Source organism: Neovison vison, chromosome 2 (genome assembly GCF_020171115.1).
Source record: "Neovison vison isolate M4711 chromosome 2, ASM_NN_V1, whole genome shotgun sequence".
Taxonomy (NCBI): domain Eukaryota; kingdom Metazoa; phylum Chordata; class Mammalia; order Carnivora; family Mustelidae; genus Neogale; species Neogale vison.
Window position 1 is genome coordinate 10773141 of NC_058092.1, and position 22901 is coordinate 10796041.

The 22901-nt window shown below is 55.4% G+C and overlaps 1 protein-coding gene across 1 annotated transcript in view; it reads left to right on the forward strand.

Moving 5' to 3' along the window:
- Nucleotides 1–14196, forward strand: part of LOC122899476 (kazrin-like) — a 106533-nt gene extending 92337 nt beyond the window's left edge. The window contains exons 4-8 of the mRNA XM_044237214.1: nt 753–923; nt 7236–7425; nt 9506–9636; nt 12527–12577; nt 13971–14196. Coding sequence (XP_044093149.1) covers nt 753–923; nt 7236–7425; nt 9506–9636; nt 12527–12577; nt 13971–14138 — 711 coding nt within the window. The 3' untranslated portion in view covers nt 14139–14196. The remainder of the gene's footprint in view (nt 1–752; nt 924–7235; nt 7426–9505; nt 9637–12526; nt 12578–13970) is intronic.
- The last annotated feature ends 8705 nt before the right edge of the window (nt 14197–22901 follow it).

Below are 22901 nucleotides of genomic sequence, written 5' to 3' on the forward strand. Positions count from 1 at the left end.
CAGGGCCCTGTACTGGGACGCTTCTTCTCAGGAAGGGCACCTGCTGATCAGCTGCTTGGCTCCTGCCCACGGAGGTCAGGCCCCCGGACGCAGCCGTCTGTTCCTTGGCTTTGCTCCGGCTCGGGCAGCTGGAGCCCTGGGACCTTCCCTCTGCATTTCCGAGGAAACGGCTGGAGCGGGGGGGACCGGCAGGGACCGGCCAGCGACCCTGCTGCCTTTGGTCACAGCTCTCGTGGAGGGGTTCAGCCTGCTTTGGCGTGGGCTATGACCCTGTGGGGTGCTGCGGGACCCCTGGGCAACCAGAGCAGCCGGACAGCAGGTGTCTCCTCCTCCGTCTCGCCTCTCCTGTGACACACACGTTACCAAACACCAGGACAGAGCCCCACACCTGCTCCTGACCCAGACCTCCCTCAGACTCCATGTGTCCCCCATACCAGAAGTCATTTCATCTTTATAACAGTCCTTTGAAACAAGTGGGGTCAACCCTCCCCCCCCAGCCCGGTATTAAAGATGGAGAAACGAGACTTGATGGGGTAGAAACACTCGTCACGTTCATTTTTTCATCCGTTCACGGAAACCATACATACGGAGCATCTACTAAAGGTTTGTCTCAGTCCAGTCCCCCAGCTAAGCTGAGGCAGAGCCAGGGGCCTCCCTCATCTTCCTCTGGTCCAGGGGTCAAGGCCTCTATGGCCCCTCCAAGAGGAGGCCCCACGCCCCCTCTGTAACGGCCTGGCGCTCTGTCCCTGCAGGAGAGCGAAGATGCCGTCAAAGCCCTGGCAAAGGAGAAGGACCTGCTGGAGCGTGAGAAGTGGGAGCTGCGGCGCCAAGCCAAGGAGGCCACGGACCATGCCACGGCGCTGCGCTCCCAGCTGGACCTTAAGGACAACCGGATGAAGGAGCTGGAGGCCGAGCTGGCCATGGTGAGACCCCGCCCCACCTGCACACATCCGGGGCATCCAGAAAGCTGCGTGATGGGCTGGGGAAAGGGTGTGGGGACGGGGTGGGGACAGGTCTGCTGGAGTCCTGCAGCAGAGTGGGGGAGGGGGTGCACTCCCTCCGTGGGGTCCGTGATGCTCTGTCAGCCTCCTTCCACATGGACCCCCGAGCCCCCTGAGCCCAGGCTGCAACCTCTCATCCACCTGCAGGGGCCTGGTGAGCGTGCGGGAGCCCATCTACACTTCCACTGTCAACAAACAAAGCCCATTTTTGTTTAAAATACACATACTTGTTTAGGGAAACATTTGGGAGAAAATGCACCAAAAAACGGACCGTGGTTATTTCTGGGTAGGAGGATTGCAAGAAATCTCTAGTGAAAATGTCTTACTTGGGTTGTCAAGAAAAAATGTTATTCTTTTTTTCCCCAATCCCAAACACACCTTCCACGTATTTCCAAACGCTGTGTCTTCCATGGAAGTGCCCAGCCCGCCTGTGGGGACAGAGAGCCCAGGTGGTGTGTCCGGGCCTGGTGAAAGGGGTCCAGGGCCCAGGAATCCTGCTCTGCCTGTTCCTTTGTGACCTTGGGCCACTCACTTAACTTCTCTGGGCTTTAGTGCCCTTTATCTGGTACCAGAATGGTGGGAGAGTCTTTACCTCACCCAGCCCTCCCAGGAGGAAGCCAGGACCACCAAGGGCTCAGCCTGACCTTGTCTGGGAGGAGAGCGTGCAGGGTGCTCCTGGGGGATAGGGGTGGGTGAGGGGCTCCCATGAAGCTCTTAGAACACCGCGGTCTCCTGCAGAAAGCACCGATGCTGGCTAACTATGTGGGGGACAGCCATGGGTTCTGGGTTTGAATCCAGCCCCACTGCCTCCTAGCTGTGTGACCTTGGGCAGGACCCTTCACCTCTCGGGACCTGTTTCATCAAGTCTAAGGAGGGATAATTGCATATACCCCGTAAGGCCTGGGGATTTTGATGAAGTAATGCCAGGGAACGGCTTCACCTGGTGCTATATATAGCGACGACACAGGGTCAGTTCTTCCAGGATCGAGGGCCACGCTGTGGCGGGTCAGGACCCTTGGGCCCCTCCTGGGTCTCCTGTCCAATGCTGACCCCTAGTGGTCAGAACTGCCCGGGGCCAGAAGAAGCTGTTGCCGCCAGGTCCCCTGCAGGGGTGCGTGCTTTCCCCACCAGTGAGGTTCGAGGAGGGCCCAGTAGAGGCCAGGTGTGTCTTCTGGCCTTGGAACACAGGCCTCAGGCATTCGGGGGACTTCTGGGGTCTTTCAGAACTGGGAAGCAGATCTCCTCTCTCCTGTCACCATGCCCAGACTCCTCAGCCTGCTTCCATTCTGGTCAGCGAAGCTCAGGTTCTGGCCCCTCCTCTGGCGGGCATCAGACCCCCTGCTAAGCGTGAGCGCGTACGGTGCGTGTTCGCAGCCTGGAGAGCAGGCTTTTTCTCCGTCACTTCGGCCGAGGTCCACCCAGGGCTCGGCGGCAGAGGGAGGGCCTAGTGCCGAGATGCGTGACAGCCCAGTGTTGTGGGGGTGTTCGCCAGCCCCTCTGTCGCCTGCCATCTGTAGAATGTCACACCCCGGAGACTTCTGGAACTGCCTGCTCCGGGTGGCACAGACCAAGCTCGCCCCACTGCCCTGCTGGCCTGGCCGAGACTAAAGGGAGGCCGCCGTCCCTGGGCGTGTGCCTTGGGGGTGAGCACCAGAAAGCCACTCTGGCCACTTTGTCCCGTGGAATGTGCTGGAAGGGAAGTGAGGAGCTCACAGGGGCCGTGGGAAGGTGGATGACCAGGCTTAGAAATGGGCCGAAGTCCAGGCGGCTGCAGAGATGGGGACGCCAGGGGCCTCCGCGGAGCGGTCTGCTTGGCGGCCCCTGCTGGGGAGGAGGACCCTGAACCTGCCCTTGAATGGCACCTCGATTTTTTTCTACGACTTCGATTCAACACAAGGTGCAGAATGGCCCATCCTGGGTCACTTGCTCACCACTTACTTAGGGGTCCTGGCTGTGGCCCCTGGTGATGAGTGACTTCCTAAGTGACCTCAAAGTGCCACCAAGGAGATGGGAGCTGAGATGGCAAGTTCACACCCGCCAGTGACCTTCAAAGACTGGGAAGCAGCCCGGGGCCTGATGAGCGTAAGCGGGCCCTGTCCCAGTTAAGGCACCAACCCCCCACCCCCGACCAGCGTCTGCAGGGGAGCTGGGCTGGGGGGCTCTACACACCCTGTATGGTTCTGAAGGCTGCTTCCCTTCACTAAAAGCCAAAGACTTTGGCTTCCCAAGAAGCTAAGCCCTCTCAGTGTTTGGTGGTCAGTCCCCACGTGCCCGCTCAGCCTCCTGCCCTCTGTGGGGAACGTTCCAGATGAACGACCCCTAGCCAAACCAGGCATGACCACTCATGGCACATGTAGGCACATCAGCTTCGGGAGACCACCCTGGGGGCGGGGGTCGATGTATGTTTTTTAATACGTTCTTTTATTGAGATTTAAGTCACATGCCGTAAAATTCATCCTTTTAAGATGTACAACTCAGTGGATTTGAGTATGTTCACAGAGCTGCACAGCCTTCACCATGATCTAGTTCCAGAACAGTTTCCCCACCCCGAAAAGAAACTCGTACCCATGAGCAGTCACTCCAACGAGGCCTGTATCCTCTTGTGCCCACTTTAGGGATGTGGAAACAGGCTCGGAGGGCAGGAGCTTGCCCAGAGCTGGCCAGCAGGTGGAAAGGCAGCAGTGGGAGTCACAGGCCCTGTGGTCCATGATGTGGTGGCTTTGTTCTCCAGGCCTTTGAAAGGACACCTAGCTGCGGGTCTGAAGGACGCACCTCCCCCAGCAGCCATGGCTTGTCCCTCAGGCCCTCCCCACTGGCCTCTGCTACACAGAGGTGATGGGAGACAGGACCACCAGCCCCCGAGATCACAGGCTTTCCCGAAATGCTAGTCCTGCCCCTCCCCCTGCCCTGGAGCTTGGTTCATGGTGGCCCAGTTTTCTGTCAGTGCTGCTTCTCCAAAACAGGAGACGTTTCTTACGTAGACTACACTGTAAATGGGGCTTCTCACCCTCAGCACTGCTGACGTTTGGGGTCAGATAAGGGTATTGTGGAGCCGCCTGGCACACCAGAGGGTGTCCAGCAGCTTCCCTGGCTTCTGCCCACTGGGTGCCAGGAACACCTCCCAGCTGGGAAAACCAAAAGTCTTGGGACATTTCCCGGGGTCCCCTGGGGAGGGGGGCAGGGGCAGAGTTCGCTCCAGTTGGGAACCAGTTTTCTGTAAAGTCGGTGTTTCAGTCAAGTGTGGGCTCAGCACCTGGCTGTGCCCTGGCGATCCAGGCCTAACAGAATCCCAATTGGGTCCTGCCGTCTTCAGGCTGTGTGACCTCCGACAAGGCACTCAGCCTCTCTGATTCTCAGTTTCCACATGTATGAAGTCAGGACTGTAAGACCTTCCTCCTGCGGGGGGCGGTGGTGAGGTGAGGAGATGCTCAGTGAACACCAGCTGACCCGGCTTCTGCACCCAGCACCGTCCTGTCCTTGGCCCCACCAGGGTGAGGAGGTATGGATTCTCGTGTCCCTTCCACTGGCCAGTCACTGTGCAACCTCAGCTCACTTTTAACTGCCTGGACCTCCATTTCCTTGTCTGTAAAAATGGCAGCCGCCACAGGCCCAGGCAAGAGTCAGGCGTAGTGAGGGTGGGTGAGAGGCAGGTCAAGCAGCAGGGGGACAACAGGGGAGGCTGTGCTCTGCGTTGGCGCTGCTTCTGCCCTCGCTCTGCGGAAACCCACCTGCCACAAGCACCAGCTCCTGGCCGTGACCAGACCGGCTCACAGACCTGCTCGTGTCTTCCTGGAGGTTCCCCCTACCAGGAACCAGCCTTTGGCCAGCGGAGACATTCGCTGGACAAGCAGGAAAGCCTTGAAAAGCTAGTGAAGGATTCCACTGAGCCACACTCCCAGCATCCCTCAGGGGCCCAGGCTCCCTGCAACATGACTGCTTCATGGCCTCCCATCAGCAGGCCCCCCGGGCAGTCAGGGGCCTTCATCAGCCCCGATCCAGGAGGAGGCCCAACGCAGGGACCCGCCTGCCTCCTGCATCTTCTCACCCCATCTTGGGGGAAGGGGGTGTCAGTGACCCCACTGGGGTACAACTTACTGAACATGCAGTAGAAAGCCTGGGTTCTGGGTCTTCGTGGAACTTGGGCCTTGCCTTGTAGATGTTTCCTGCTGAGTCACTAACCTTTATCGAGTATTTTTCCCATAGACCAGGGTTCTCCACAGCAACCATGGGATCCCCCTTAGACATGAAGGCGTGGAGGCACCAAGGGCTGGGGGACCTCACTCAGGATCCCCCCCCACTGGGAAGGGGTGCAGCAGGGCTCAAATCCGAGCTGCCCGGTTTCCAAGCCCAAACTCCAAAGCACTTGTCTGGGCCACGTTCTCACACAAATCCAGGGGGTGCTGTTTGCATAGAAATGATCCTTCTCCGTTCCCCATCCTACTGGTGAGGGCCTCGCTCAAGGTCACATGGCAAGTTAAAGAGTCGAAGTGGAATTTGCACCCAGTTCTGTCTGATTCCTGCCATGTGAGGGGGTTTGCGCCAACGCACCAAATCCAGCAGCTCGGAAGTCCAGGCACAGAGCACTCGGGAGAGGGTAGAGGCTCAGACAGAAGAGGGAGCCAGAGCTCAAGGGGAGCTCCCAGCACGAAAGCGTGTTCAGTGGAAGAGTTGAGCCAAAGGAGGCAGTGCAGACTGCCGTGGGAAGGTGACCCGTTGCAGCCCCGGGCATGCCTGTCCTTTAAGTTGACTCCACACCGCTTCTGGAGTTCTCGTCTCTGTTGTCGCTCTGTCCTGAGTGGACCGTTTGTAAGGGTCCCTGTGCTTTAGAACTCAGAAGTCCCACCCCTCCCCATCGCGCAGGACTCACTGTATGGGACCCCCAGCTGTCCAGCAGCAATGACGTCAAGCTGTCTGCTGAGTTAGAAGGTGCCTCTCTCAGGCCCAGGCAGAGCTGAGGCCCCACCTGAGAGAAGAAAGCGAGGCGGGGACAGAAGAGCGATCCCGCCTTGAATTTTCCGGGGCTTCCCACATAGGTCCCTCCGTGTGCAGGAGGGCAGAACTGATGGCTCATTAGCTGGATGGCAGAGTGACCTGTGGGGCTCCTTTCTCAACTGTGATCTGCCTTCCAGGCAACCGAGATGGATTAGGCAGGAGGAAGCAAGGGAGTAGGGCAGCTTCGTGCATGGAGTGGTGCCTGGATGGAGGGCCAGGAGGCTGGATGCATGTGATGTGGTGCCATGGTGGCCAGGAAACAGAGTCTCTCGTGTGGCTGGGCTGCCACAAGCCTGTGGCAGCCCTGCCCCAGCCCAGCCCCTTCCTTCAGCAGGCTTGTTCCCTTCCTCTGGGGGTAAGTTACAGAGCAGATTCCCTGAGCCATCAGCCTGGACCTAGCAGAGCCTGCTTCCATTAATTCTAAGGATTTTTATTGATCAGTGCACATCTCCAGCTCCAAGCCAGGGCCTGCAGATTCCGTGGTGACCAGGCACACCCCAGCCTCTGCTTCATGGACTCGGAGTCTGCATTACTTGTGCTGCTGATTTTGTTGCCCCAGAGGAGCATGGGTGACATAGAAACCACGGGGTCATGGCCAGACTCCCCAACTCAGGACCCAACTTGAAGGTTCCGCTTGCAGTGCTTTCTTGAGTCACTTCTAAGCTTCCAGTTTCTCATCTGTGAGCACAGATAACCTTCCACTCCATACCTGAGACCCAGGGCTGTTGCCCTGAGCACATGGTGGTTTTCTAAACCAGAAGGAAGATGATGACCCGGCTTGGGGGATGGGACTGCCACCTTCCAACTCAGCCTCCTCCTGCCGTGGAAGGGGAGTGATTCCATAGACTCGGGGTGTCCAAGCTAGAGGGAGCCCTAAAGATTGCTTGCCCTGAGGTTTTCATTTTACAGGTGAGGAAGCTGAGGCTCAGGAAGGCAGTGACTTTTCCTTGACTCTCATTCAAATCCCAGCTGGTCCTTGGAGAAACCAGAAGGAATGGGTGACAAGTGTGTGCTTGGGCGCCTTTTCTCTCGTAATCCTGGTCTCACTTTGTGTTAGCAGGAACAAAGAACCCCAAAGTGAACCCCAGAGTGAGCAGGTAATTGACTCTGACGGGCACGCAATGCAGAGCCCGAGGTGGCCTGGTACCAAGGTTGGATTCGCGGCTCTCTCAGCACAGTGGGTCCTGGCCGGGCAACCGACTCAGAGGTCCTCTCGATCACGTCGCCTTTTTCTGTCTCCAGGCCAAGCAGTCCTTAGCCACACTGACCAAGGACGTCCCCAAGCGGCATTCGCTGGCCATGCCGGGCGAGACAGTGCTCAACGGCAACCAGGAGTGGGTGGTGCAGGCGGACCTCCCGCTGACCGCGGCCATCCGGCAGAGCCAGCAGACTCTGTACCACTCACACCCTCCCCACCCTGCAGACCGGCAAGGTGAGTCCTGGCCCCGTCCTGGCAGTGGGGGCTTCTGGGGAGGTCGCCAACCACCCAGCAGGGGAAGCAGCCCCTCTCTTCCCTGCTGTAGCTGCTTAGGGGGCTGTGGGGCGGAGGCCCAGGCTTGTGTAACTAAGAAGTCCCGGGATGGACTTCAGGCATAGCTGGATCTCGAGGGCCAGACATCCGTGGGGCATGTCCACCTGTCTGTCTCTGCCCCACCTGCCTCCCTTTGGCCTCCTCTTGAGGCCGTCTCTTTCCACGAAGCCACGAAACAGTCTCTAGCAAGTTCGGGCTTGTAAGGTCTTCAAGCACAAAAGTTGGGAGGAAGAAAAACGATCTCTTTCTCTGTGTTTAGAGTAAATCCCAAAGGACTCTGATTGGCTGGCTAGGCTGGGTCCCTTGCTGACCCCTGGACCAATGACTGTGTCCAGGGGCTGCTCCGTGGGTTCTCCAGCCTGGGCCTCAGGGGATCCTGTGGCTAGGGTACAGCAGAGCTCCTTGATTAAGGGCGGCGGGCAATCATGGGATGGGGGTGGTGGTGGCCACAGAGGTCACACATCTTCGCTCCTGGCACCGGCAGCATCTGCACCCACCGGCCATGCCACATCGGGGGGGTTGAGGGGGCTGCCTCTGTGTGACATGTGCAGGTTGGGGATTGGCAGCTGGCCCTCGGAGCCCGCAGCGCTGCCATCACCTAGCTGGGAACCCAGGTCCCTGCCTGCAAAGCCCAGTCATTGCCCATCATCCCCCCCCAGCACCCCCATGTTAAATCCCACGTCCCTTTCCTACAGCCCTACCTGCTCACGGGCTGTCTGCACACAGTAGGCCCCGAGGCAGTCTCGCTGAGCAGAAAGTGCTTCCTACAGGCAGAGCCTGTGGCCAGGAAAGCAGTCTGCCGGGGGTGGTCTGGGGGACTCCCCAGGACTGTACCTTCCGAGCTCAGCCATCCGTTCCACCACTACGGATTGAGTGCCTGCTCCGTGCCAGGCACCGTGAGCTCTGGGGGTCACCATGGATTAGACACCCGCCGTGCCTGCCCTCGTGGAAATGGATGTTGTAGGCATGAAGACAGACAAACGGGCATAACTGAGCTGACAGATGGAAGGGGATAGATGGTCATTAGCACAGGGAGGCAAATCAACAGGAGACACTGTTTGGTGGGAAACGTGTGGGGAGAGCTGGTAACTGGGGGAGGCCTCTCTCAGGACAGGCTGAGACCCCAATGAGGAGAATACACCCTGGGCAGCAGGACCAGCCAAGGCCGAGGCAGGAGGGAGATGGCCCATGTCGGGCACTGTCAGAATGCCGGTGTGACCCTGAGCCGAGGTCCGGAGGGTGGGCAGAGCCCGTTCAGGCCTTGGGGGTTTTAACACAAATGCCTGGCTTTGCTGCGGTATGAGGAGTGGGGTCAGGGAGGCGGCTGGGCAGCTGCGAGGTCTTCAGGCGAGAGACAGCAGGGCTTGGCTTGGTAGTGGCAGTGAGGCTGGAGAGAAGTGGATGGGTTTCAGGTTGGTGTTGGGGTTCGAGGCAAGTGAACAGATTTGGGGGTTGTGTTTGGGGTTGAGAGAAGTGGTTGGATTTGTGTTTGGGATTGGAAGTGGAAAGACTTTGGGTTGTGTTTGGGGTTGGAGAAAGGTGGACAGATTTGGAGGGCTGCCCTGGGGATGACTGGGCGTGGGTGTGGGGGAAAGAGGGGATCTGGCCGTGGCCTCCAGGCATCTCCCTGGGGCAGTCGGTGTTGACTAGTGGTTAGGATTGTTCTGGGTCTAGGGAATGTCCAGGTGGTGGGAGCCTTGTGAGGACAGTCACCAAGGTCCCTGGAGACGCCTGCCTTTTCTCCTTCACTGAGGTTAGGAGAGGGCCTAGTTGGATCCAGAGGCTGGGGCGGCCTTTCCCAGCAGCTGCTCTCTGGTGACTTGTGGGTCTGTGGAACGGAGGGGCAGAGGGTTAGGCAGTCTCTTCTCTATGCCTCAGTATTCTCGTCTGGATAATGGGGGTGTAGGGTAGCAGGGCAGCAGGGCAGCACAGGCGGGACCTTCTCTCCACCCCTCACTCACCAGCTGTCCCTGCTTTCCAGCGGTCAGGGTGAGCCCCTGCCACTCCCGGCAGCCCTCTGTCATCTCCGACGCGTCTGCCGCCGAAGGCGACCGGTCGTCCACGCCAAGCGACATCAACTCCCCTCGGCACCGGACACACTCCCTCTGCAACGTAAGGCCAGCAGCAGTGGGGCCGGGGCCGGGGGCCCTGCCCAGAAACCGCAGGGGCGGGGTGGAGGGGTGAAGACGAACCCGCTGTTTCCTCTCGTCCACCCAGGGAGCACTCTGGCGAAGGCATTTCCTGTTCTGTTCTTTCCTTTTGCAAGAAGAGATGGATGTGGGGAGAGAAAGAAATGAGGCCTGTTTGCTCCTTTTGTCCGGGAGGGCAAGAAAAACCCAGAGGAAGGCAGGCCTGGGTCGGCTCGGGGTCTGCACAGCCCAGGACTACCTCTGGCGGGGTTCCTGTGTCTGGGACCGTGGGCTTCTCCCAGCTGCGACCTTCCAGAGCTCAGGGCCTTACCAGTATTTCATTTCCCCATAGAGCCAGCTCTTCAGTCCTTCTTCTAGGAATGAGCCAGATTTTTTTTTTTTTTTTAATTTTCTAGGAGTTTGGGCAAATATTGCCTCTGGAGTGGTATGCCATGAATTTGTTCTGTTTGTTTGTTTGTTTGTTTGTTTTTTAAATCACACTTTTTTATGGCATGCTGAGCGCCAGCTGCCAAGAGGTGCAGGTCCCTGGCCACCTAACTCTTGGTGACTGGCAGAGCAGATGGTTGAGCTTCAAGGAGTGAGAGGCTGAAGGCAGGTCACGCATCCGAGGACAGGAAGACGCCATGTCGAGGTTCCAGCGTGAAACACGGGCTGTGGAGGCTATTGTATTTGTTCTGTCCCACAGCTGATACCATGGAGGGCTCCCCTGCCGCGGAGACCAAGACACCATAGGTCTCTGAGTGCATGAGAAAGCTTTCTCAAAAAGTCAGCTAATGTTCTATTAACCAGCACAAATGATAATAAAAAAGAAATGAGGTGAATATAGTGGGAAAGAAAGGCAAAAATAACCCCTACGTGCTGATGATACGATCACCTACCTGGAAATGCAAGAGAATAACTGTAAAACAATTACAACCAATAATGACCAAGTACATGAATGGTACTGGTTGAAAATCAGTGTATAATAACCAGTAACTTTTGTCTATATGAATAATCACAAGGGAAACTTTTTTCCCATCTACAATAATCATGAAAAGTAGCTAAAGACTACTAATAAAAATAGCCAAGACCAAACTTAAAATTAGCTGCCTCCGCCTGGTGACGTGGGCAGCAGGGATCGCTGGCCCAGGGCCTTATCCCGCCCAGTTGGGATGTGGAGAAGGCCGCTCCGGGTCTGAAACCTGCTCAAGGCTGGGATTCTTTTTCAACTTCCTTAAAGCAATTTGTTCTTCACCAGTGCTCAGGACAAAACCCCCGTGACAAAGCCTGTCTTGAATGACAGAACTAGGACGAGGGAGGAGACTACTAGAGGGCTTCTGACAGCCGTCCCTGGTTTGGAGGGACCACTGTTGAGCTGAGCCGGCAGCCAACAGCGCCCTTATTCTTTGCATGGGCTAGAGACCTAAAGTAGCCACGTACACCCTAGATGAGACCTTCCCAGGGGCCATATTTTGGTTTCTCATGGTGGGCCCAAAGGGGCTCGGAGAGCCAGAATACTACTGGAAAGTCCATTCTGCAGAAAGGGTTCTCTCAATGCCTCTTGAATCACCTTTGGCCTAGCCTTTTCCCCAACTTGGCCTTGGTGCATACCAGCTGCAGGTTCAGCCTATTTATTTCCAGGATCACCTTACACAGGGCCCTGCTGCCAGCACCTGGGTGCTTTCATAAGCCAGTTGTCTGCAGACGGGCATTCTAGTTCTAGTGGACACTGGCCTCATTCTCTACCCCATGAATTTGACAGAGATGCCCCTACCCAGAGTAGACCTCTCTTAGCGTGCCACATGGGTTCTGTTTGCAAACCTTGGGATGGGACTAAAGACTAAACTACCATTTGTTCCATCCCTGCCCTCCCTCAGCCACCTTCATCCCCATTTCTACAGATGGGCACACAGGTAAGCCAAGAAGAGCCTGGAAAAAGCACCAGGTAACCCTCTGTTCTCAAGCCTTTGGCCGGGCACAGCAAGAACAGCCCAGCCTGGACTAAGGACCTCTCCCTCTTACTCTTTGGCCACTAATTTAGAGTAGAGGTCGGGACTAAGTGTAGGGAAGTTGTAGACAACTTTGGCCCAAGTGACATACATCTGGTTTTTTCATGGGTTTTTTGCCTGCAATTCTGGAAACAACCAGCGGGGGCCTCCCTTGTAATGACTTGTGATCCCAAAGATCTGTTTGCCCCACCAGGCAGTGCAGCCAGATTCTGGGATGTAGCGAAGGCTTTTGCACGCCCACCATTGCATGCCCACCAAAGGGAGAACTGGGCCAGGAGGAAACAGCCCCAGATTTGAATTATAGCTCTGCCATGAGTTCCATCATGTTGGATTATCCTCTGTATCTGTAAATCAGGCTCATGAGGCCTGCCTACCTCTCCACAAAATAAGAGATGCATTGAATTGTTTGTGGGGGAAATTAGAAGCTACCTAGTCTCCTGAGTCTTCCTGTCCTGAAATTCTTTATTTTTGTGCCTTTTTCTTTTAAAATTGTATTTCTTTATGAACAACACCAAGTATAACCAATCTCCAGTTCCAACTTGATGGACCAATTGGGACAGGATTTTAGAAGCCTTCAAGTGACTGATTTGTTGGTCAGAGGGTGTTGGGGGTCAAGAGGCCTGAGCAAGCAGGAGAGCACCCTAGGACCCCTGGTCCAGGCAGCATCTCAAACCCCAGGTGCCATTGTTGAACCATCTGGGAGTGTTTGCTTCAGGGGTGGGGGTGGGTTCACCTATGCAGAGGTAGGGTGGTCCCTAAGAGATGGCTTCCTTCCATGGAAGACCCCACTCTCCATGGGCCACCTCTGCTCCTATGGGTTGTGTGTCCCTGCTGTTTCATTTCCCCCCTCTTTTTTGGCTACAGGGCGACAGTCCCGGCCCAGTACAGAAGAACCTGCACAACCCCATTGTACAGGTAGGTGTCCTTCCCTGGCCACTTGGGCCTTCCCTTTACCCCATGATGACCATGAGTCCCCCTGTCCCTTGTTCCCATGGGCCCTCAGTCTCACCACTTCCATACCTGGGACACCCAAGGCAGAGAGGAGTTAAGCCACTGCCTTGGTCAGTCATGGTTTGGTGGCCTGATCCAGAGTCAGTACCGGCTTTGCCCTTCCCTGTCCTTTATCCAATCTGTGGACCCATTAAGTGCATCACACATCTTCCATCCTGCTCTCCTGGTGAGTGTCTTCTCCTGGCAGCCAAAGGCTGATGAACCAGGCCATAGGCTCTTTGGGCCCCTTGCTGTAGGAAACTGTTCTTTATTCATTTTTAACATTTCAGTACTCTGTCAGGGAGGGGTCACAGGGAGGAAAGGGGTCGCAGAAGGGGTCTCAAATCAGCAGTCTAGTCCTTGGGTTCCCAGATGCTGGTCTATGCACTGCTCATCTGCATCAGGGTCCACCAGGAAAGACTTTTCAAATGCAGATTCCTGGGCCTTTAACCCTGATTCTGATCCACCAGGTATGGGATGGGGCCTGGAATTCAGGTCCTTCTGATGTGTTTTGGGAACCATTAGTGTAACGTCCACCTATTGGATGGGGAATACTACCCCATGTCTTTGTGTTTGTAAAGCCTTCTGGTAGACCCCAGCCTCAGGCCCTCAGTTACCCAGACAGGAGCCTATGCCCATCATCACTGTTGTCTCCACATCACAGATTAGAAAACCGGGCTCAGAGAGGCCAGGGGTTCTCATTAGGACTAGCACCCAAGCCCCAGCATCCCCTACTCCCCACTGTGGCCAGTCCTGCCTCTTATCCAGGGCCTTAAGGTTCAGGGGGTCCTTGCTCTTGGCCCGCACAAAGCTCAGATTTCTCTTTCTTCATTTTCCGGGCTTCCCTGGGTCCCCTTTTTCCCACCTGGAGTTTTCCACAGTTAACTTGTATCCTTGCTGCAGGGTCCCCGAAGACAGGGGACTGGGCCAGAGCCAGGTGTGCAGACGCACTCCCGGGAGCCCTCGCAAGCACCCCAGGGTTGTGGGCAAGCTGAATTTAAGTGACAATGGTAGTGCAGCAGCAGCAGCAGCAGCTGGCGGTTCCTGCGGGGTTTTGATGCCCAGGCACCGCTGTGAGCATGGTCGTCCCCGCCGACACTCTCAGGACTGCCTTGTGTGGGTCCCACTGCTGTCCCGGAGAGCTTCCACAAGGGCCCAAGTGTCACCTCCTCAAACGACGGGTGGGGGTGGGGGGCAGACTCTGGCCCCATCGGCTGTCCCTGTCCCCTCCACCGTCCCCATCCCCCCATCCCCTGCACCCAGCTCAGGTGGCTTTGTTCTTCTCCCTCCGCCCCCACCGCCCTGTCCGACTCCTCAGTCACTAGAGGATCTTGAAGACCAAAAACGGAAAAAGAAGAAAGAAAAGATGGGATTCGGCTCCATCTCGCGCGTCTTCGCCAGAGGGAAGCAGCGGAAGTCCCTCGACCCCGGCCTCTTTGATGGTACCGCCCCTGATTATTACATAGAGGAGGACGCGGACTGGTGATACCCGCCTCCCTTCGCCTGCCGCGCGCAGGCGTGTCTTTGCGTGTGGACGTGCGTGCGAGCGCGGGGGGGGGGGAGGGGCGCGGGGGCGCGGCGGGGCGTGCGTGGCGGGGCGTGCGCGCGCGCGCGCGTGCGCGAGCTCCCGCGCACTTGGGTGCTGGGCGTGGCCGAGCGCGGGCCCCGCCCCCTGCGGCGCCGCCTCTGTAATTGATGTACATACTCCAACCGTGTGTGACTCTGTCAACTCTCTGTCGTCCTCAGAGCGATACAGTTGTGTTGTTAATCTGGGTTTGTTTCTGTTTTTGTTTCTTTTCCGTGTTTTGATTTGTTTTTTTTTTCTTTTTGTTCGGTTCGTTGGGTTTCCCCCCCACCCTCTTCCCCCTCCCCTCCTTCTTTTTTATGAAACTTGAAAACTTGAAGGACTGCTGTGTATTTGTAAATAACAAAACTATTGTGCACTCCGTGCTTGTAAATGTCCCTTGTCCAAACTGCTACTTCTGGAGCCCGTCTGCCCAAGGATGTGGTCTGTTTTTGATGTGTCCCCCCCCTCCCTCCCTCCCTCCCGTGTGAACGCACGGGACCAGACCCTGTCCCCCGCCCGAGTCACTTTAAGCGCCAGCTGCCCCCGTGGTCAGGGTAAGGCCCGCTCCCCGCCAAGACGCCAAGACCCGCGAGCCTGGCCAGGGCGGGATGGGGGGGCCTTGCCTTGGCCCGGCGTGCCAGAGGTCAAACGGGCTCTTTTTAACGGCCTGCCAGTTTTTAAATTGCGTTGCCGTTTCTTTCTTTATGGAAAAAAAAGAAAAGAAAAGAAAATTGTTCCGTTTAATTTATTTGCACAAACGCAGAAGACTTATTCTATCTAAATTATTACATAAATATTGGAATGTATATTTTTCCATGGGGTGGGCGGGAGGCGGGTGTTTCTGTTGACTTGTCTGTTCTATTATCATGCTGCTGCCAAACTGTGCAAGGTAGACTTTAGGGTGGCCAGAACCCAGGGACCATTGGATTTCAAAGCTTGCTTTTTTCTGTTTTTTCTTCTCTCTCTCTCTCCCCCATTCTCTCACCCCTGCATGAAAGTGCACTCCACCTTTTTCTTCCCCCCCTCCCCACAGCTCCTCTTCAGGCCTTTATATATCTGCTTATTTATCTGAAATAAGGAACACTGACCTCAGTGAGAAGAGGACCTACTGTAATGGTCACTTTCTCTTGGGTCTGTCTTTTGAGAGAGGTTCAGCACAGAGTGAGACAGCCAATCACATGACCACGGGGTATGGCCACAGGGACCACAGAGCGGTGCCACTAGGGTCCTTGAGAGGCATAGGTTCTTCCTGCAGCCATGTCTTTCTCATCCTCCCTTATTCTGCATGTCGGCCAGGCAGGGGTCACTGGGGGAGGTGCCCATCTCAAGGGAGGGTGGGGAGGGCTGTTGGGGACACAGTGTCCAGCACCAGAGCCTCTCTGCCCTCCCCGTTCTGCTTGGTTCCTACAGCCACACTTAACAGAATCTCCTGGGATCCCTCGGGCCCTGTCCCTCACCTTGTCGCAATAGCCTAAGCCTGCTAACTCTAGGAGTGAAAGGCTGGCAGGAACATCTCTCTGCCTATTTGGGGATCAGTTTGGCCCCAATGAGGCTTCACCAGCAAAGGAACTATGGGCACTGTAATGCAGAGTGGTGGAGAACACATGAGCTTCTAAGCCAGAGCCTCCTAAGGCCTAAGACTAGCTTTCCCTTTTCTTTTGACCTGTAAATTCGCCCCCCCCCAACTCCACCCTAACTACTAACACAGCTCAGTTCACCCATCCTCTGCACCACCGTAGTTGCGCTTTTCTGCTAACTGTAACATTTTCAGCTCTTACAAGATTTGAAAGTACTGGAGAGTCTCTATCAGAAGGATAGGATATTTTGTCCAAAGTCTCTAAAACAAACAAAAAAACCACCAGTAGGCTGCTCCCTTTTCTTCTGACTTGGTGGGGAGTGGGGGGGTTGGGCAGGAACAGGCAGGGTACCCTGCCTAATAAGGACCTTTCTGGCCTCCTTTGGCTAAGCTGTTCCTGCAAGCCTGGCAGGGAGGGAGAGCGGCCAGGCTGGCATCTTTCTCTACGGAGAGAGATTTTAGAAAATACTTTTCTCCCCCATGAATTTTTTTTTTTACTTTCTGTTGATTTTTATTGTTTGCCCTTTACTTATGAGAAAATAAGATTGCAACCACTCCTGGTAATGATTTAGTAGTTCCTTTTCATTTCAGTTTTTGTAAATTAGGAGATAAATCTAAGAGTTACTAAGGATGATTTATTTAAGAGAACTACGTCAAATAGCGAATGAGTTATGGGTAAATTAGATGAAAATAACTTTTCCCATGGGAAAGGTTTCTCGAAGGCATGGATGCAAATATAAAATATAAAAAAAATCTAAATAAAGCTTATTTTAAAATATTATTGAATTCTATGTTATTTGACTGCTTCTATCTTGCTCCGGGTGGGAGGCAAAGCCCATGCATGACCTGCTCCTTGGAATTCCAGGGCTGGGTCCGGAGGGGCTGAGAAAGCTGGCTGAATTCTGGGCCCATGGTGGGGCTAAGGCTGGGGTGCCCCCCCCCCAGAAACTTCTCATCTTGACTGCCCCGAATGTAATTTGAAGGAGCTGTCCGCATCCAGGGCTGCCTGTGGTCCTAATGCACCATCTCCAGGCCTGGCTCCCTGACCCTGCGTTGTCCAGCTCAGCGGCCCCGGTCAGCTTTCATCTGCTTCCCTCTCCCCCCCCCACCCCCCAGCACTCCTTCCAAAGGTCCAGAATGTGCACCTGTGAGTTTGGGGCATGTTACTTCCTGCAGACCTCACTGGGCCTCTGCATCGTCCCAATATCCCACCTTCCCTGGGGACAGAGAGGAGCTTAAGAAAGAAATCAGGGGAGCCACAGGGCTTTCCACAGGCTTTTTTGAGCCCCGTGAGATCCCCCGGGGTGCAAAGCCTGGGCCTCCCCCCCAGTGAAACTCCACAGTGTGGCCCAAGAAAAGGTCACCCTGCATATCCCGATCTATGATCGTGGCCAGTGCCCTCCACCTCTGCCTCCCAACTTAAAGACAAACCCTCTCCAGCGATAAAACTGATGGAAAACTGGCCTTTAACCCCCAAACCCACCCCTATCATTTCTGCTGAAAGAAAGCTCTGTGATCTGTTGACCATGCCAAGAAGTTGTAGAGCTCAGGACGGCAAGGAAAAATAGGGACATCTACCGTTGCAGTTCTCAACCCAGCCATGCGTTAGAATCACCTGCAGAGCTTTTGAAAACAGTTACCAAGGCCAGGCTATAGCCCTGAATCAGAGCGGTGGTAAAGCTTCTCTGGTGACTCTAAGGTGTAGCCAGCATTGAGAACCACTGGGCCAATCTGAGCCGGGCAAGTGGCCCAAGCGCAACGTACCACTGCTCCCCTCTCCGGGCCTCCTGCAGACATCACCACCAGCCCAAAGTGGTCTCTGATGTCTTCACTTTACAAAGCCTCAGACAGCCACTGCCAATCAGTCAGAGTTGGTATACAATGAGAAAGCCCGTTTGTCAACCTATAACCAGCCCAACCACCCACCCTAGTCCCCTGGACAGATGGGGAACACTGGCTCAGAGCAGAGTGACTTGGCCAAGATCCTAACTGTTGCTCCTATAGTCCTGTAACCTTTGCAGGGACTGGGCCATACCTATTGAAATCTTAGTAGCTCTACTCAGAAATCATACTACCTCCTTTATCTTCTTTGAGACCTTGCCCCAGATGGTCCAACTTTAAGTGGTACCTATTAGAAATTGAAGTAGGGATGCCCAGGGCATCTAGGGCCAGTGTATAGACCCACAGGTTGTCTCCTACACTACAGAAGGCACTAGTGTATAAATGGTGCCCTGTGTTGTACAGTGCACAACCTGCACGGCTGTACTCAATGGCCCTTCTGTGTGCTCTCCCACCCATGCTGGCAGGCTCCTACAGATGTAACCTAATAATGTAATAACAATAATAATATCTAACATTTATTAAGCACTTACCATGGGCCACAGGCTGCGCTGTGCCCTTTACATGCATTAACTCTGTTAACCCTCCAACAACCTGTATTTTTGGTGAGAAAACTCAGGTAAATAAATATCCAGGGTCAAGAAGCTAGTAAACAGTAGAACTGGACTTCAAACCTAGGGAGTCCATAGCACCCTGACCACCATCTGGGCAGTGAGGGGATGGGCTTGGGCAGGGGACATTATAGAGGCCTTAGCAGGGGGACACTAAGCAACCACCGGTAGCCTCCGACACAGCCTAGCACTTGCTTGCTGGTATGACTGCAGCCATTCCGTCAATTCTGTCAGCCTTTTATCTCCAGGCGCAGGAAACCCACCTCCACGGAGGGATGGAGAGGGCAGAGGAGAAGTGAGCTGCTGGCCCGCCCTGGCAGAGGTTTGCCTTCCCTGGTCCTGCTGTGGAGCCCCTCCCTGCACCAGAGCTGCCTGGTGCTCAGATCAGCTCTGCCCCCATCGGGAGGTGGGGTTCCCATCCTGGCCACAGCATTCATCGGGCGGGGGGGGGGGGGTGCCGGGAGCTGCCCCACACCGGTGCCGGGTGGGGACTGTCCGCGCGGTGGGGCCGTAGCGTAGGTCACCAGCCAGCTCACCAATGTGCTATCCTCAGGGCCTCTTACCCAAAACCTGCATTTTTACAGTACGGGCCTCACAAACATGCCCACCCCCAGCCCATCTGCTCTGAACAAATGGCTTTTTTTGTTTCAAACCCCACTAGGTGGGGCCAAAGCTGCCCTCACTGCCCCCTGCCCCACCTGTTTCCCTTTTTCAAGTGGAAAAAGAACTAGAAGAACTCGGTGGTCATAAAGAATCAAGAGGGAACACATAGCTTTAACCTTGTCTTCTAAAAGGATTCATAACTTTACATTCTAAAGGAATGCTCTATAAACATAAAAATAACCTAGGAGTTTGGTCTTGGCTGTATATCAGAATAGGAAGGACAGCACCGGTGAAGTATCACTGTCCGGGCATAGTGAGGGCGTAAGTCTGGCAGCAAGGGGATAAGCCGTTCATGCCTGAACCACAGCTACATGGTGTCTTAAAGCCCAGGTATCGAAAAATACACAAATATGCACCATTGCCCTCTAAGGGCTGGGCCCACCACCCCCAGCAACCAGTCCGTGAGAAAATCATCCCAAGAGGATCAGTCTTGGAGAAGTGGCCACTGAAAGCCTTGCCCTCTTCTTCCTGAAAATGGAAGGACTTCCCAGTCCCAAGCCCGTCCCCCAGGAAGCACTGGCTGATGGCTCGCCGGTGTTCACCGAGTTTCAGGTTTTGTGTGATTGCTCCCTTAATGGATTACCAGTAAATGGCAGTTCACTGCACCCAGACAAGAGATCCTATGACACTGCATGCCATGCTCCCCCTGGAGGACCCTTGCTGCCCACCAGTGGGGCAAGGCCAGGCCGGGATAACCGCTCCGGCTCTGGCCATGCATCCAATTTCTAGCAATTTGTATAATCGTGAGCCTCAGTGTCCTCTCATCTCTGACGTGGATGCCATAAGGCTCCCCTCCTCATAGGCTCAGAAATGAAAGCTAACTGTGATTTGCAGCCTGGAAAGGACCAGCCCCAAAGCCTGTGTTCCCCATGATTTGAGTGGATTTAAGTTCAAGTCAGAGGCAGGAAAACTGAGTACGAGCAGGTAGATACATATCCTGAGTCCAAACATGACTGGATCCGAACAGGTCCCTCAGGGGTGAAATCAGGGCCTCAGGCTGTGTGCACCACCATGGCTCCAGCTGTGTACCCACTGCTCAGAGGCCAGATTCCATTCCCATGTGGCACTGTGACAGACCCCCGGGCTTCTCGGCCCCGGAACCGGGGGGCTTTGACGTGTGTGTGCCCCCAGAATCCACCAGCAGTGACAAAATTCTTTCTAGATTCCAAGTAGAAACATACTCTCTGCAGCGGATAACACAGAGAGATTGAGACCAGGGGAAGAAATTATGCTGCCTGGGTTCTTGAGGCGGAAGCTCCCAGGTCGCCCCGGGGTGGCAGACGTATACAGGGACAGATGTCAGAACCCAGGGCCAGCCTGGCCTCGCCATGAGAAACTCACTTGAATAATCCTTCAGCCCTCCAAGGTAAATACTGTTGTTACCTCCATTTTATAGATGAACAAACCGAGGCACAGAGAGGTGAAGTTGTTGCCCAAAGTCACGCAGCTAGGAAGAGGCAGAACTGGGTCTCAACACCAGGCATCTGGGTCCAGAGTCCGTGTTCTCAGTAGTCGTAGGGCACAGTCTCTAGCCAAGCTCTCCCCGCTTCCCCTGCCCGGGACAACCGATCAATGAGAAGCTTCCGAGAACTTGAGAAAGCCTCACTAGCCAAGCCCTGGGCAGGCTAGCTCACTGGGGCTCTGTTTTTCTACCCAGTAGAGGAAGCAATTGGAATAAGCAGTAGTTTTCAAACTGTGTTCCATGGAACACTTGGGGGTTCCTCAGAGGCCCCATCAAGAGGCTGCCCTGGCTGGTGGCAGAGCTAGCAGGCAGGGTTCCAGTCCGACCTTCAGCCAGAAGCAGCTCTGCTCTTAACGTGTTGCACCCTGGACCTCCAAGCAGGAGTCCATTTGAAGGATTCCATGATAGACGAAAAACCGTGAGCAAAGAGAAAAAAAATAAGGAGAGAGAGCAGGGAAGTTTGAGAATCACACACAGATCAGTAGTGGTCAGACCTGACCATGCCTTGAGTTTTAAGGCTACAGATTCCCTGGCTCCATCTCGTACCCACTAATTCAGGTTTGTGGGGGAGACACTGGGATCTGTGTCTCACGCATGCTCCCCAGTGTGGTCTCATTTGCAAGAGATCACGTGGGGGGGCAGCAACCTGTCTGTGGGTTTTGGCGCAGACTTGCCATGGGGTAACTACCGCTAAGGGACCATGATAAGGGAGGTTGAGGCCACCTCCTAGGGCAGCTCCAGGGTGAGGAAGGAATGGCTGCCAGAGCCTTTGCTAGTCCCTGCTGAGCAGAGAGCAGAGGGGTCTGGCATGGCCTGTCTGCTGCCTCCTGGGCAGCCTCAGAAGGCTGCAGCAGGACCCCTGTTGGGAACCAGAGAGGTTCCCAACTTTCCTAGAGGCACACAGCCAGGAGGGGGCAGGGACAGAAGTCAAGGCTGGGCGAAGGCCAAGTTCTGACAGGCTATCTACCATCTCGGACTCTGCTTGACCTGTGGCCGACTAGGCTTCTACCAAGCATCCAGTGGACCTGCTGGCCGTGGCCTAGGGCCCATGGTGCCCCATGGACACCCAATGATGAGCCCTAAATTGGGAGCCAGACTGCCCTAGCTGGGCTCTAGGGAGCAGCCTGGGGTGGAACCACTGCTGGAGGGGGAGGATGGGGGAGGGGGGCACAGGGCTCTGCCCAGACCTACCCTCAGACCCCTAAGGGGGGCCCAGCCTTCAACCCAGAAGTCTTATCACCCCAGCCCCACACAGTCGAGAGCCCCGAGCCTGGCTCTGACTTCCTGTTCCCAGCTTGGCCAAGGACTTGCTGTGTGACCACGAGCAAGTCAATCTCTCTCTCTGGGCCTCAGACTCCCTCTGAAACAAACCAGGGCAGTGGTGGCTTGTGGAGCCTTTCAGGTCCCTGGTGTCCTCCCCAAGGCCACCTCCCACCCTGCTCACTGTCCTTCACCCCAAAACTCCAGTTTATTTCTCTTATAGATGTGATTCCATTGTAACGAAGGGTTTGCAACGCCAAGGCAGTGTGACCCCCATGGGTGAGGTCATCTCCAAGCTGCATCCTAGAGCCTGCCTCGGGCCTCCTCCTACACCCCCTGTTGTGGAAAAGTCATTCCCTGAGGGTACCCCAGACTCCCCTGCCCACTCCTGCTCCACACCAGAGAGAGCCAGCCCAGGTCCCTTCCCTCCTCGCCCTGGCAGAACAGGAAGGCCTGTGAATGGATGGCCAGAGCCCCTCCCCAGGAGGCCATGCACAGCCACCCCCGTGAACCGCAGTAAGACTACATAGTTCGAGGCCCCTCCCAGGGGATAGCCTTGTGCAGCTTGCAATGCTCTTTCCTAGGCAGATTAAGGTCAAGTTTAAGGGGGTAGCTTCTGGGCAAACTGTCTGGGTCCACACCTTACTCGTGAAATTTGCTACCCAGCAACCTTAGACAAGATACTGAACCCGGCTGGGTCTCACTTTCCCACTGTGTGCACTGGGGACAATACGGAGCTCTCAAGGGGCGCTGCTAGAGAGAAACGAGTCACTGCATACAAAAGGCTTAGCTCGGGTAGCCGTGAACGTTTGCCACAATGATGATGACAATGACAGCGAGGACGGGGATGTCATTTCAGCCTCTCACAGCCCTGTGAGAGAGGCAGAACAGGATCGTGGTTCAGGTATGAAGGCAGGCCCAGGCAGGTTAAGCAACTCGCCCAGGGATAAGACTAGAGAATGCAGGGCATGTAGAAGTGACAGGGCTCTTGGTGGCTTCTTCCTCACTCCCCTCATGTTACGGATGGGAAGGGACTTGCCCACCATCAAGCAGGGCATCAGTGGCTGAGCTAGTTCTGGAAGCCAGGGCCCCTGACTCCCAGGCCAGTGTGCTCCGAGCTGCTGCAGACCACAAGATTCAGCAGGGGTGGGGAAATTCTTGGGTCAGTTGTTTTGGAAACAGCACTGAGTCTCTAACCCTAATCCTGAATACAAGACATTAGTTTATCAAGGCTCTGACAAGTTCTGCAGTGAGGGAAAATATCTCACGTT